Source organism: Dicentrarchus labrax, unplaced genomic scaffold (assembly GCF_905237075.1).
Source record: "Dicentrarchus labrax unplaced genomic scaffold, dlabrax2021, whole genome shotgun sequence".
In the NCBI taxonomy this organism is placed as follows: domain Eukaryota; kingdom Metazoa; phylum Chordata; class Actinopteri; family Moronidae; genus Dicentrarchus; species Dicentrarchus labrax.
In genome coordinates this window covers 15,200,790-15,217,543 of record NW_026136712.1, presented here as the reverse complement: position 1 = coordinate 15,217,543, position 16,754 = coordinate 15,200,790, and the positions used below count along the sequence as shown (strand labels likewise).

Here is a 16,754-nt window from a genome sequence, read left to right as displayed (position 1 = left end):
AAACCATTAACATAAAGGCATCTTCGTCCCCTCCTCTCACTGGCTGCTACATGACTTCCCTGCTCCTTTTAAAAAAGGAGTTTTGGGCACCATCTTGATCCATAAAGATCAGTTCTGCAGCTTGAAGCCAGATGATATATAACTTAGATTGCTGTGCTGTTGGCCAACCTGGCAGACTGAACGGGTGCATGGTCGAGTTTTCAGAGAAATGGCAGTGCTTGTAAAAGAAACCTACAGCTGGTTAGGTTCATGCAACCTGGAGGAAAATATAAGAAATATGCTCCTATACGACTCTAACTTCTAGCACACATTCCAGCATCTGCTGGATGAACACACTAGGATGCCAAATATTTTCATAACTCTACAATTAGCGTCATAATAATATAATTCACATTTCTTATCAAAGGAAGACTGTTTCACGCCAACATTACAGAAGAAAAAAAATTAAATGACATGCAGTTTTATAGAAGTGAGACAGAATAAAAGGAGAGAGTTACGATAGGAGCTCTCACTTGTAAAAAGATGGTCGAGGATTAGCCAAGAGAGCAAAAATTCAATGATTCAAGTATATATGTACACATTCAGAAATTCTTTCAGCACATTGCTGGATAGTGCAACCCAAGTAGCTAATACCTAATGGCTGGTACATTTTGGAGAGATTATGCCTAATGCAGAGTAAAATTATATTTTTCATGCTTGCCCATTTTAATATAGAACCAATCTTGCTGTAATAGTAAAATGATGAAAACAAGCCAATTTCAAGTTGTATGAAAGAAGAGAGTCAGCAGCTGTATTTAGGTAGTAAAATTGGTGTAATCTGTTTGAGAGATGATGATTTGGAGATGATAAATGCTGGTAAAATAGGTCTATGGTACTAAAGGTTATTACCCAGGTTTTAGTTAGCTCATACATAGGTTTATATCAATGTGGTAGCTACCAGAACATGTGGAAGAATTGAGGATTCTTTTCATATTCAGGGAATTGGGATAGAAAATAAAAACAGCCTTGAAATTGAATTAAGGGTACAAACTAATTTGTGAGAACCAATTATTGAAAGTTAAACTTGATAGTTGGCTGGCTCTGTCATTTCTTTCCCTTTGTTTTACATGTTTACCATCCAAACAGGGTTATGTTAACATGTTAATATTCCAACCAGTTAACATGCTAAATGGAGGCTACAGTATATAGACATCATGACAAGAGAAATGTCACATGCTAAATTAAACTAAATAAAAGGTATCCTGTGGAGTTTCTGACCTCCAACAGCGCTGTGGAGCGTTGTTTTATGAACATTGTTTTGGTTTCTCTCTTTCTCATGTGCATGACAACGCACTAAAATTAGAGTGCCAAGAAACGTAGCAATGTGCCAAAGACAGAAAAGAAGAAGACTGCAAGCTAGTAAACATGGATGTATGTTGAAAAATTTGGCTTTGCAAATGTTTTATGAGGTAGGAAATGCATTCAACGTGTTTGAGTGACCTCAAGGATACACACAATGAGTTTTGGTGAGTAACAGTAAATGTAAACATAACTTTTGTTACTGAGACTAAGTAAGGCTTAGCACAATGAGAGTTTAGCCAAGTTTGACATTGTAGAGCTGAAAATAACAAGCAGAGTCTGAGAGTCCTGAAATGGGAACTGTATAGATCATAACCCTTTTTGAGTCATGTACCAACATGATGGTGTCAGAGCAAAGGCCAGAGTGGTGCGTCTTACTATGAGTCACCTGTGAAATCCATTTTATATGTGCAGGTGTGTCCATGTGAGACAAAGATCGACAGGAAAAAATCTGTAAAGTTTTATCTTTAAGCATTCTTTTTTACCATTTGATTTAAATATATTGTACACTGCCCCATTGTCTTTTAAAGTACAGCATCTGTTAGCTTTGGCAACAAAAACTGGATGGAAAGAAGTTCCAAAAATTGCAGCTGGGCACTGGTTTGTAATGAACCTACCTGAAAATCAGCATGTATACTTGACTTTGAGTTGTCTGTACATTGAGTCAAGGAGCCATGTGTAGACTGCCTGTCCACTTTAGACAGGTTGGGGTTTGGTTTAGGATTTGGATGGGAGGTGTTCTTGAGGAATCTGATGAATGGCTGCTTGTGCAAACCTGGGTGGGAAGGGCCAATATGGATTGGCCTTTTTACCTCGGCAACCCCATCATCTGGTAATTGGCACCATATGTCAAGCAGACGGACCTCTCTATAATATGCACTTCTCACTTCCTCGCCCACATGAGCCCATAGAAAGGTTGACCTTCAACAGTTGTCTGCCACCATTTAGGGATTAAACTGCGGAAATAAAGTTTATATTAAGGTACATTTGGTGCACAATCTTTAAGGCTCGATTTTCTGTTTTACTGATTTCACTGAAAAATACCCAGATCCTCTTAAAATGATTTTCATTGACATTTGATGTCCTCATACACCCAAAAGCTGTTGTTTCCAGTTGATGTCCTCTTGCAGCTAAGAAATATTCACATATTAGAAAACAAAGAGGAACAAGAAATTAATTGTATTTTTAATATTACATTTCTTGGGGTGCCAGTATTCTGTATATGTTATCCAGAAACATAAAATCCCATCTGTGAGGAAAGACAATGGTTTAGTGTTTTCACACCATTTGGCATCTTTAATTCACCTGTCCAAACAACCAATCAGATAGTTCTCTGTTAGTGACCGTCGGTCAGTTTGGCTGAATGGCTACCACGAAGAGTAGATTGATACCAGTGCTGCCTAATACACTACAACAACCAGGAGCAAGGGATCATCCCAACATCAGTTCTACAGAAGATAATGGCAGACTTGGTTTGTTGAGGGCCGTAACCGGTCACTGACATACCCAATAATGGCCTTCCTAATCCTCCACTCTGGGACGAACGATCATTTTCAAACCCTCTGATGTTTTTGTCACTGCCTTTTTAGCATGAGAGGTAGGAGGCACAATGACAGACTGGCCTATTACAGGCATGTCAGTGCTGTCAATGCTTGTTGCACACACATGAAATGGAAACACTTCAGGAGATTCACTGCCAGAGGTGGACAGAAATTGCTAGTGTCCTCACACCCTGGTGATAAATCAATAGCACTATAGCAAGTGATTGGCTTACGTCCCTGTCAGTATGTGTGTGGAGGTGTGTGGAGGTGGGGGGTTCACATTATTGCTGTGATTTTAGACTGTAAATAAGCCTGAATGTATGAATGTACAGCACTCATCATTGTCGCCTGTTCTTGGAGTGTGTGCACTTTAGACAACAAGATGAGATTTTCAGATTGTGACCTGTTTCCCTTTTTACACCAAGGACCACAAGCCAGACTGCTCAACATGTGGAACCCTCTTATACCAAACGCAGCATTCTTGATTACACAAGAGCACGGGTCAGGCAGTATGTCTGATGGTGGTGGTACAGTTGGTGGTGTTCATCTTTAATACACCTACACCTGAAGGCTGTGACGCTTATCTGGGGAACTTTTGTCTGAACCTGGTCTGACATGTTTGAATTATAAATGAAAGACCAAAAACAGTTTCCCGGGGGTAGTGTTAAATCCCTCGCAAACAGATATCGAGTGCATTTATTCTGTTTTAGCAAAGTACATTTCTCTTTCTCGACAATCAATCAATTTAGTTTCATGGAAAGAGATCATTGCATAAAAAAAAGTTTTTCATTGCCTGAAGCACTTTCACCTTCAAAAAGCATGAAGTTAACTAGGGAGAAAGAATGAAGCTTGAGTGCATTGTAGTCCAAATCATATATTTTATACATGCCTGATTCATTTTATATTGATTTGATTGATGCATAAAGAATTAGGCATTAAAAAATGTTATTCATGAACCACTAAATCCATCAATCCAAGAGTCCCTATCACTGAATCAAATGAACAGCTTTAACACTCTTTTTGCCACTCCATAAGGCATATTATCCCCAATGTTGACTGGATGTGGCTGCGTTGCCAGTTGTGTCCCTTAGAAGCATTTTAGAAGCAAAGCATAATTTCTAATTCAGATTTTTTTTTAATTTTAAATTTTTCAACAACATATTGAACGTAAGTTTACAGCTTGTTTAGATGTGGTAATAGTTGTTTTGTGGCTGACTTGACTCAGCTTACTGACTATACAACCTTGTCTGTACAGAATTTACTGTGTATATTTGCAACAGGAATACCATCTCTATTTATCTCCCCCTTTTTTTGTCCCCCTTTTCTCTCATTAATTACAAACAAGAAAAAATAGTTTTAATGTACGCGTGTTAAGACAAAATCAGTAACAAAATAGATAACCTAATTAATAAATAAATTGTAAATCAATGTAGCCATTTAAAGTAAGAGCTTGAGGTCATGTCTCGAGTCTCTGCGCTATCTAGAGCCAGAAGGCAATTAGCTTAACTGAGCATAAAGACTGCCAGCAGGGGGAAAAGCTAGCCTGACTCTGTCCAAATTAGGGTTGGGCGTTATGTTAAAATTTTCCAACCGGCCATCATCAGTCCAGCATTTGGCAATTGCAGGTATATTTGTGTGTGCTGCGAAAAAAAAACCCTAGTCCAGATGAGGAGAAAATAAGGAGAACATTTGTGAAAATGGGGGACTGTGGGGAGCCAAAGTATAGGCCGCTGTAAAGGTTTTTAATGATGAGTTGCGCAGGGTGTGCATAATAAACATGTATGTCTATGATAATAAAAACAATTGGCTTCAATTCAGTGGTTCTGTTGAGGAGAGGTAGATAAAGTTTTTTCCAGCCTTGTATTCAACAGAAAGCTGTCACTGCTCTCATTAGTGGTAACATGCTCTGCCACTACTTCTTCTAAACCACGTCTTTCACTTTCACATCGTCCTCGCTTAGAGCTCTGCTCAGCCAACCAGCATTCCTGGACTCACTCAACAATGGTATGTGGTCTGTGTTTGGCCAAGCTGCCATACCACTCAGGACCAAGCAGAGCTGAGGACATTTATCATCACACCTCAGTGGTCAGCTCAATTATGGCTTTCACCTTTGATAGCGAACAGGGACTGACCAATAACCTCCTTTTGTTTTGAAAGGCCAGACGAGATGAAAAGACGCTGTATTACCCACTTTATTTCATCTTTTCTGTTTCACCACTGTTTGCTTCTTTATGTTTAAAGATGTTGAAATGGTTCCATCTGTATAATTAGAAGGAATTTTTAAGGAATCTTTTCTAGCTTGTCAAAAGAAAATTCTAAGAAGTGGATTTGATTATCAGAACAGGATTGTCCCAAAAGAAAAAATGTAATCCACGCAAATCCAAAGCTTTGAAGGCTGTCTCTTTTACATGGAATGGAAGAAATTTACTCTGTTTCTTCACCACATCTTCCCCAGCATTGTTTCATGAAGGAATTTCTGAGAGTGCACGAGAGGCCGCTCAACCACACATATGGCCTCGGTGGATGTAGACCGACAGATGGCAGCCACAGGATTAGGGTTCTGCAGATTGTAGAGGTGTGAATTATGTAATCTGCAAACTGGTGTGTGTGTGTGTGTGTGTGTGTGTGTGTGTGTCTGTGTGTGTCTGTGTGTGTGTGTGTGTGTGTGTGTGTGTGTGTGTGTGTGTTTTGAGGTCGGTATTTGGCCGTGGCTTGTGCACAGATAGCTGCCAGGCTTTGGCACTGTGGATTTTCAGGCTAAGAGATGAAATGCTGAAAGCCCCCTGGGGTAGCAGGGCGCACAGGGTGATCGGGTTCACCAGCGTTCACCTGCTCTGCCACTGTGGTCAGTGTCAACTGAGAAAGATTAGAGAAAGAGACGTGTGTGTGTCTGTGTGTGTGCGCGCTTTCTTTCTTCCTCTGTGTTCTTAAAGAGTTGATAGATAACAGACAGCACATCCATTGTTTGCCTAGGTGTAGTTTCTCCTCTGCTCTGCTGTAGACTTAAAACTAGGATCCAACCACGGCTGTTTGGGAATGGACAGGAAACCCCACTCATTCCTCCTCTCTCTCTGTTGCGTCATTCAGCCTCTGGAATGATCGTATTATGGTGAACTGTGCACATTTCAAATTACCCTGAGAGCTAGCCCACCTACTTGGTAAACTTTCATCATTCTCTGTGCAGCCCCCTAATGTCTCTAATATACTACTCATACGCTGCTAACTGTAAGCAGATAACCTTTTTATGCATTTTAAATGGCTGCTTTGACTGCACTGATCTGGATGTTTTTGATGTTGAAACTACAGTAGATGAACTCGCTGACACTGACATCTCATATCAGCTTTTGTGAGGATATGTGTGTGCTGACCAATCGTTCAAAAACAAAGACCTCAAGCAGTCAAATGCTCATTAGTGTCAAGTGTCTGAAGAACTGCTGACAGTTCATTGAGCTATACTATACTTCATCCACACTTGTTACTTTCTCCTAATCCCAATTGACATGTTATCCAGTCCAGCACACACCTCACACTTCACCACACAGGCGCACAGCTGGATGGCAGACCTTTTCATTTGATGCCTGGAAGTGCTCAAGGCGCTAAGCAATCAGGAAAAAAAAAAAAAACAGAGAAAAAAAAAAGGGAAAACATCTTGACACCGACTCGCCACACTGATGAAAGCCTGTCTGCATGAACCTCAGCCTGTAATTGAAGAGCAACCTAATTACCAACCTTACTTTGTGAGAAGTGGCATGTGATAGTGCTCTTACAGAGCTGCTTTGCTGCTAAGTTCTGCTTCACTAAATTACCTCAGAAAAACTTAATTTTATACATTCTTATGGACTGGTTTTTGTTCCTTTCTCCCTCCTGTAGACAGTGAATTGGTCCTGTGAGAGTACTATTATTTTGCCTCATGAATAACAACCAAGGGAATTATAGGAACATCTCATACTTTGGATAATTGCACTGTTCTAGTGTTTCTGACCATAGTGTTTTGTCATGAAAGTTCAAATCATTTAGTAATTATCATAAGATAGACCATGTAAACATAGTGTTTATCGATAAAACAGTGGAGATTAAGGGTATTTGGAAGCACAGAGAGTAAACAACTGAATACTAGGGTGTACCATGGTTGACACTGTACGTTGGGTGACAGTTTTAGTAGATGGCTTACCAACTGAGCTCCTTCCAAATGTCAAAACTACTATTTGCCAGTGGGTTTCTTCAAAGATAAAAGGGGAGAGGAGATGAAAGAATGGCCTGCCCTTTTTCTTTCTTATTTTTTATCAACCATGTCACACACAGTTTGAAATTGGCGAGACACAAATACTTTACTTTGCTCAGATAACTGTGAATGCCCACGTTGTGTGAATCACAAGGTATTGGAAGGTCTTTGAAGGCAGAGCTAGTGTGCGGTTCTGTTATCTGTTACAAGGAAGGTAGAGGAATGTACAAAAAGGACAAACAGTAAGATGTTATAATGAATTGCATCTAAGTTTATATTTTCCTTCACTTTGCTAGGTTCATACAAGGTATATTACCACATGTACATTTATGTAAACACTGAATCAAATAACTCAGTGTAACCCATCTCCGAATCTTTGTATAGCTTTTAGCCTCTTTTAGCTAATTGTTTTGGTTATCTTGCACATAGACTTTATGGCTGAGTATATATTTTGTCTTTAATTTCAACACATATCTTATAGATCCATTTTTACTCCCTCAGTTCCAATTTGTTTTTTGTTTTATAAACACTTTTTCTTCAAGTATGTCCTATTTGAAATTCTGTGGTGGGTGGCTTTATTGACAGGACAGTAGAGAGATACAGGCAGGGGAGAGAGAGAGGGAGAGAGAGAGGGAGAGAGAGAGAGAGAGGGAGAGAGAGAGGGAGAGAGAGAGAGAGGATGACATTTCAGCAAATGGCCTTTGGCCGGACTCAAAACCCGACCGCTGTGGTAAGGACTCAGTCTTGACATGTGGTATGTGCTCTGCTTGGTAGTGAGCAACTGGGGTGTTCTTTTTGTTCCATTTATGTGAAACGTGCAGAGATAATATGAAATCGACTGCTTACCTGACTGCTTATCAATGAAAACCTACTTTTCTTTCAAATGTATAACCACTAAGGTTTTACCTGCTAAATTACTGTCGTTGCTGCTTTTTAATCCTTTCTTTACTAATGTGGCAGGAGGAAAGAGACTGGCATTGTGAATTGGTTGCTAAGAGCTTCCTCTTCCTGAGTCTTGGTGTTTTTGGTGTATTATAATAGATTAAGCTGTTCATGTGTGACTAACAATATGTGTTTGCTACTGTGCCTTCAGCCTCTGTTGGTGGAGCTGGTGGCCTGAGGGAGACTAGGATAAACAATATTAGGATGGCACTAAGCGGAAATAATGTCCATACAAGCGGGGTGGGGGGTTCGAGGGGATATAGGAGAAACACAGTGTGGCAATGTGGATGTTATATAAGCTGAAATGTCTGATCTCATTGGTCATCTAGTTCACCACACGTCCCCAACCGCTGTCGCTGTATGATTTACCATAAAGATAATACGAAAAAAGTGACTCATTGTGTTTACACAATATGAGGTGTAAATGTTCTTATTGCTGAATTTTAGTCGTGACTACCTTTGATTGTGACTTTGAGTGACCCAACAATCACATTTGTGTGTTTCGCCTTTGAATTTTTGGGAAAAAATGGTTCATGTCTCTCTTTTTTTTCTGGCTTTATGCCTTTAATGGATAGTGACAGCCGAAGGTAGACAAGAAAGTGGGGAGGAAGGGAGAGAGGGGATGACACACAGCAAAGGGCGACAGACAGGAATCAAACCCAAGTTGCTGCACTTAGCCTTGGTTCATGGGGTGCACGCTTTACCGGTGAGCTACTGGGGCGTCCCTATTGTCACCTTTTTAATGTTAAATATGTAGATAATTTATATTTAGTCACTGTGCCTCCATTAAGGCAGATTAAAAGTCATGAAAGACCAACATTATGCAAGCACCGCCTACATACAGGAAGCTATTAGAGACATTTAATTAGCCACAGTACAGGCAGGACAGCCTGCCTAGCTTTTTGAACTGTAAAAAGCCATAGTCGTTTTTGTTTAGGGAAAAATGGATTTGTTGTGCCCACTTGATATACCAATTGAGCTTTGTTCCCTTCTGTTTTTTTAGATCAAAAGTGGTAAAACGGAGAAGGATTGTCAGCAGCTGCTGCTGAAGAGCCTGCAGTACCTGGAGCGCTACATTTACCTCATCCTCTTCAACACATACCTGCATCTAGAGAAGAAAAACTCCTGGCAGCGCTCCTTCACTCTCTGGATGGAACAGGTACAGTATCTGTGCCCCACTTAAACTGTTTTCTAATCTCTTCTATCTCACTTTGATATTAATAGACATATGCATTTTATTTGAATTCCTATTTCTGACAAATAAAATAGAATATAGGAAATGTGATTGATAACTGAGCAGGACACAAAATAGAAAATAATCTATTAAACAACTAAAATGAATTGGCTTGTGTCACAATTAGAATTCTATGAGGTGGATATATCAAGTTAATGCTGCTGGTATTGAGTCCTTCCTTGAAATATCCTTGGAAAAATAGCAGAAAAGCTGTGCAAACTAAGCCATCTGCATGTTGAAGTCAGCATTGCCTTCCGGCACTAGAGAAGGGTGAAAAGACTTGTTGGTGGCCTCGGAGACTAATTTGCACTTTGTCATTTGCCACTCTTCATGTGTAAGATTTGCTGGTTATTGCAGTTTCATAATGTAGCAGGGGAACAAATCTATAATTCCCACAATCCCATGTGTCAATAACTTGGCGGAAGAAGAAAGATGAGGGGAAGATTTTTTTATTTTTTTTTTCACAGTTTGTGCACATTGTAAACTGGTTACCAGAGTTTCATTTTGGTTTTCCTCCAGGAATTTACAAGCTGGTTCTGGTTCTATTGTGGCCTGGTTCTTCACACACTGAACTTCATAATGTCTCGGCTCTGTGTTTTTGTTGGTACATTAATCGTTTGGCCAGCTGTGCCCCTACAGTAAAGTCGAGAATTTATGTGCATTCCAAACAAATGAGTAGTCTGTAAGTGGTACCCAACACACCCTCACACACACACACACACACACACACACACACACACACACACACACTGCAATTAAAATGTATGTTGCAATATGGTTGGTAATATGGTGGTAAAAAATAAGTAGTTTGGCAGGTTGACAATACACATTCAGTGTGATCAGTTAGCTGCAGCTCACAAAGTATTTAAAATACAAAGTATTTTAAAATACAAAGTATTTTAAATGTAAACAAATTAAAAATCTGCAATACATATAGTTTCATTTACATTTCTATGCATTTGGTTTTAATTAATAAGTGTTAGCTGTCTGGTTGTTATCTTAACTTTTGCACCGAGGCTTGGCAAAACCTCTTTTTTAAATAGAATTAGCATATTTCCACCGCAGAGCAACCATCAGCAGCAACTTAACAATATGTTTTTTCTTTAGGCTGAATGATGTGGTTTTTCAGGTTTGTAATCTCAAAGTTTCAGATTGGGGTGTCTAAATGCATACAAACAAGTGCACTTTGCAGCCATTTTCTCTTCTTATTTGTGAGCAGACGGCCTGGAGAAACACGGCCAATAGCCTGGACTGTTTGAATTAAAATCTCTTCCTTCTTTTCCCTTATTGAGGTGGAATAAACTCAAAGAAAAAGCGCGGAATTCCAAAATAGACTGGAACAATAGCTGTGCAAACAATTGTCACAGAACTATACGCGGTCAATCGGGTCATATTCTTCCTGTTATGAATAGCAAATATATGTGGTGCATCAGAGTGACTCTAATGGCCCAGTTATGCCATGAGAAAATACAAGCTTGCACACAGGGAACGGGAACGCTCTGCTGTAAAGCAGGCAATAGAAACACTTGACATAATGGAATATCTATGTATTTTATCATCTAGGTAGCCTTCTGTTTTTGTTATTCCTTTCTGTCTTTGTTCTGTTCTTCCTATTGAAACTGCCTTTGTATGAGCAGTGTTAAACAGCAGTCTGGTCTGGTCTCATCACTATGTTTTCCAGCTAGTCACTAACTGCGTCTTTTCTGTCATTTGGTGCTGAGTAGGTGGTGTACAATGGGTTTTTAGAGCTGAAAACAGCTGCCTCCTGCGGCTCAAAATGCTGCTGTGTGAAACAGAACGGTAGAGTTGCGGCCGGAAAGCTCAACAATGAATTGAAACCTCAGCTACAGATTCGGGTGATAATTCTTTTGTAGGTTAATAATTTACAGAGTCTACAATACAGCAATAGTGATGCTTGCACGCACTGCAGTCAATCCATAGACTAGGCGTGCTGGTTCAGAAAAATTTACATTGGCGGATACACAACACAAATGCGGGTGGGTGACATAGATTGAAGTATCTCCACATTAAGAGACACACTGTGCGCGTTTACGCACAGAGCACAGCATCGTAAATTCATTGATTATTTAAATTACCTGACATGCCAACAGGATCAGTCCGGGTTTAATATTAATTAAATGCATATTATTTAAATTATTGATTTAATTTAAGTGGATGTCGCCACTCCCCTCTCTTCTGTCAAGTTTATAACTACAGTTGCTGCTTAAATGTCCCACAATATTTGCTGTAGTGATATAACACTCATGGAAACTACAATTACTGAAAGCAGCCTCTCTAATAATTAAAGTGAATCATCAAAGAAAACACTCATCAATACAACACAGAATGAAGCACCTGGAAAGCTTGTGCTGCATAATTTAATACAAGGATTCAGATTAACTCAGCGCTGATCTGCGCCTCACTAGTATACAAAAATGCACTTCACTGTCATCAAGAAATAGCTTTTTATGAGCAATACATTCATCATGAAAGAAGGTTCAGTCAGCCGCAAAAGTCATTTACTCGATAGGAATCTCAGTTGAGATGTAGTGAAAGTATTTATAGTACTAAATTGCTCTTATTGTGCCTGTTCTGCCCTTTAGATCATAAGTCAGCCACTTCCAGCACATTTTGTTGTGCAGCCATTAATTCAGAAAATCCAGACCCCTCACCTCTGATCTTCTTCTTTGATAAACACACTTCTTCCATAGAATCCTCCCAGCTCATACTGCTACCATTTCAGTGTTCTTTAATATATGTAAGCGAGTAGTGCCAATATAGTATTGTCAAGCCGCATTGTTCTTTATACAGTCTCTTCAGGTTCAGCAGTTAAAGACCTCATTTTAAAAGCTAATTACACAATTCATTTCCAGGCTGAAATGATCATAATAGCCAAGTTTTATCAGTGCAAATGCATAATTATATGGCTGCTAAGTATGAATAATATTCATAATTATCAGTCTGCTAAATATGCACCATGGAACCTCAGTGGTGAATTTCGTCTCTGGCAATTCTCTTGCATTACCTGGAACACCTTGGGTCATGTCTGAGCTAGATGACAAAAATGACCCAGCATGTACCTCAGACATGTCGGTGCAGTCTACCCTCACCTCCCTGGCCACCGGGAATGTCTGGGGAGAAACAGATACCCAGGTCTGGAAATCACTGACATCCATCAACTGGACTGAGCGCATCGTTCAGGTGACACCATAATATATCAAATGAGCCATTTTCTTCAGTGGAACAGACTGAAATCAAGAAATGATGCTATTTAAAGTCTGGCGGCTTTAACCAGAGCATTAGACTACACCTGCATCAAAGCACTGTTTCACTGCTGAAATGGTAAACAAAATTGTGCTGTTAATGTGGGATGCATAGTGCATTCTCATGTAAGAGCTGGTATTCAAATAGTAGCCTGTCCATGGCCAGCCTGAACAAAACAATAAAAGCTAAGTAGAAAACATATTTACGGGGTTGAAATTAACTGTGGCCTTCTCCAACCATACACATAGTAAATTTACTTAATTTACTTTATGTCCATTTCCATAGCAGTAATTCTATCATTACAACAACAGAGTAATGTGGTACTTACTATAATTTTAATTGATTCTGTTAAAAAAGAGAAACTCAGAGCAGAAAAAGCCTACAGATAAAAGGAAGGTTTCAAGACTTTTAATGTGAAAACTCTGGAGAAGGTGTTGCATTTTATCCATGGTAGCTTAAAATTGTTAAGGGGAAAAGACAAAGTAGAACACCTGACATGACTCTTGATGTACTGATGGAATTAGTGTTGTGGGGAATGGACAGTACACTGAATTTATCAAGACAGCAGGTAAACACTGAGGACATTTTGAGTCTGCATTAACTGGAGAACAGGGGGACAATGGAAATAAAGCCCCGGTTCTCTCTGTCACTGAGGTAAATTAATGACCACTATTTAAGAATTAACCTTATTTTCAGAAAATAGTTTCTCTGTGCCCTCTGGTTGTCCCTGGTCCTATGGTGGTGCTAGAGACTTGTGGCATATTCACTTTCTCCACTAGCTGAAAGGAAGTATTTTATAATTAACAGCTGACTAGCCTGCTGATAAGCCCTGGCCACATGCTATGGCTGGTGACACCTCAGACCATCTCTATCATCAGACACAGTGCAGTGTGGATGTGCCCCCAAACCTGCTGGGGCTGTATAGAGATAGAAAGATATAAAATCACATTACTATCTTACTTCTGGTAGAAGCTTTGGATGGAGCTGCCACTTGAATTAAATCCAACTCCCTTGATGATTAGACACTACCTGTAGCTTACGAAATGTAAAGTAGGATGATTTTTATATTCTGATTGTCAGTGAACGCTAACCTGACTGCGCCAGTTGCTTTGTTACACGGAAACACCTGGGAAGTCATCGTTGGAAACTGTTACAAAAAATACCAGGCAGGGGATTGTGTGAATTATATGTCTAATACCACTGGCGTGCTTCAACCAGTCGGATCAAAGAACCATGTAACATAACGCAAGACAACTGAAAACATCTTTTCCATTGAGAAAAGCCCTACTCTCCAATTCTGATTCTGCCCACTCCAGTACATGTTAATACTTCCTCAAAGGGCACTAATTGGTCCGGTACCACTGTACAGGCCAGTGGCTACAAACACATTGATTAAAGCCTGGCAAGATAGATTCTTGCATGATTTCATAAAGTTGCGAGTCCGGTTGCCTCGCAAGGTTAAGTGAATGCTGGTAGACGTCCGAACCTGCAGCACTGACTCCATCAATAATTTCTTACTGGAGACTTTTTCTTGGTCCTTTTCACTCTGCAGCTGACATCTTCATATTGCCACCATATACCGTATGTGATTGACAGTAAGAAAGTAGTGTGTGACAGCGACTTGAGGTGACATTTGATAAAGGTCGCTGGCTTCTATTCAGACTTAGGATGTCATCACTACATGCAGAAACATGCTGTGAACATACATATATATGTACTTTATATGGTCACATATATGGTTGTTGCTTGAATGTCAACTAGATGCAGGGAACTTTATCCAGTAATACCTATGCTGTGCATTTTCTAATTTGTTCTCTAGATTTATTTAGATTTTCAGCAGCAATTGCACTTATTGTTATTGTTTGGATTTAACAAAAAGAAACGTCAACAGCTTGTCATAGCACTAGACACTGAGCAAAGGGAGATCACTGCGAAGTGCACAAATGTATAATATAACTGTAGAGCACAAAGATTTTGCTAAACATTGCATTAAAATAAATGTAATTACTTCTTGGATGCAAAATGTCCCTCAGCATACCTACAAAAGGTAGAAATGTATTTGAACCGTCCAGACTGTGCGACGTGATGCGGTTGCCGCGGTAACCATTCTCTTGGCATTAGTGTTAGGATTAGGTGTCATTTTAAAGAGATCTTCATTCTGATTGATTTTTGAGCCTGTAAGATATCTGTAGAAAGGACATCAAAGATGTCAGCTGCAGCTGTGACAGAAGGCATGTAGACATTTGAACATCCAAATATCTTGTTTTGTTCTGTCTGCTTGATGCACATTTTGCTGTTTCTCTCTGTCCTCATAGATTATGTGGTGTTGCCTCTGTTGTTTCCTTCACATCATTTGCCTTCAGTGAATAATGAACCTCATGCAAATCCTTTCCAGTTCAAAATGAAACTACAGTGTGCTGATTCCACATCCCCTGCCAACAGTCTAACAAGAAAGTCAGCTCACAAAATGTTCCTTGAAAAACAGTGATTCCCTAAAGCATGCAACATGATGACACCTTTCCCAAATAAAATAGAAATTTAAACCATTCAGACTTTCAAACACTCCTCTCAGGACCAACTTTCTGTTAATTAAAGAGAGTAATCTCAGTAATGGTCAAATGCAACCATGGTGCAGGAAAGTCTTGTGACATATGTGATACATTTTGCCCCCACCACCATCAGTATTGTGATGCATTTACTGGCCCAGTTGCAGCAGAATCTGGCAGCTAGCCCAACCAATCCGACCCAACCAACCCAGAGGCACAATCGTTAGCCTATCACCAGTGACCGTGGCAGGATCATTAATGACAAACTGTGATGCTGGAGGCAGCAGTCAGGGGTCATCACCATCCCTGTAATGCATGTGAAGCCATGGTTACACAACCTGCTAGATTTGAGCAGTACAGTCTGTCCTGCATTCTGCACCGGGTGTATGCATGTGTGTGTGCATGGACTAATTTAATCTCTACAGCAGCTAAAAGCAGAAGCACAGTGTTTCCAGTCATGCAGGGTAGCAGTATGTGCCAGCTGATATGGAGACTCTGACCTATTTGGTTGTGCTGCTTCTGTTCAGTCTGATTGTTTGAAGACAGAAGCATGTATTTTGTCTAGTTTCACTGCAGGAAGAAAGATGCTAATTGCCACATAATGATGCAGCAGGCAGCAATACATAACAAACAGATCAAACAATTTTTATACATTATATACTGTATATACAAAAAGTGTTTGAAGTAAATGCTGCTTACTGCTACATTGTGTGCACTTTGAACAAATATTGTCCTTAGCGTCATTAGCCCATGTTGTCTCGTGGCCATGTTGTGAGATCAGAGCAGAAACATCAGAGGAGTTATTGGAATTAAAATCCATGTTTGCTAATCCAAAACATGGCCCGTTACACAATGGCAGGACTTGTGTACAGTGCATACCATGGATGCCTGCAGGAGAGGTACCCTATCAGTCACTCCAGCTGTTTTGATGTGTGGCACAGAGGCCTCCCTGTCCCCCCTGCACAAGCCCGGTATGTGCAGCCTTTGAGATTGCCGACTGTGGGAAAGACCAGCGCCTCCTCGCTGCCCTGTTCCTCCCCAGTCGCTCCAGTCGCGTAATGAGTATTGGCGTTTGTGATCTCTTGAATGCAGCATGAAAGACATCTCTCTGACAGCTCTGCTTACTGTCACTGACAAAGCTTGTCACCACGCACCAACAACTTCAAGGGCATTTTTACAACAGAATGCAACCAAGGGGGCAAGATTCAGCGAGTTACCCTTGAAGATCAGATCTGCTTTGATTTGTCTTTCACTTTGTGTTCATGTGCAGATGTAAATATGTGCTGCTCATCATTTCCACCACTGCTGCACTCTTGGGAGCCATGAGAACTTGCCAAAGGTGTTGCATTTTCAATTTTCATTTTAATTAATACATGTATAAAGGTGAAGCTGAACTTAATTTATTTTTTATATTACGTTTTATGTTAAAGATGAAAAGCAGCCTGAGATTAAACCATAAAAACTAAAATCAGGCAGTGGAGTCAAAGCTGCCTGGTTTACGTTTTTTTAACCGTGCTGATTCTAGAGATAGTCAGTGTTGGTCGGTCCACCACTTCAGACTGAAATATATCACAAATATTGCTTTGAAATTTTACACAGACTGTTATATTCCCCTCATCCACCACTTCTTCAGGTCAACATTACACTTTTTCCAGTTTTAGTTTATG

At 40.0% G+C, this 16,754-nt stretch overlaps 1 protein-coding gene across 5 annotated transcripts in view; it reads left to right on the top strand.

Moving 5' to 3' along the window:
• Window positions 1-16,754, top strand: part of pald1a (phosphatase domain containing paladin 1a) — a 53,157-nt gene that overhangs the window by 30,801 nt on the left and 5,602 nt on the right. For all 5 annotated transcript variants that reach the window (XM_051417836.1, XM_051417837.1, XM_051417835.1 and 2 more), the window contains one exon: window positions 9,047-9,202. In XM_051417836.1, the coding sequence (XP_051273796.1) occupies window positions 9,047-9,202 (156 nt within the window). The remainder of the gene's footprint in view (window positions 1-9,046; window positions 9,203-16,754) is intronic.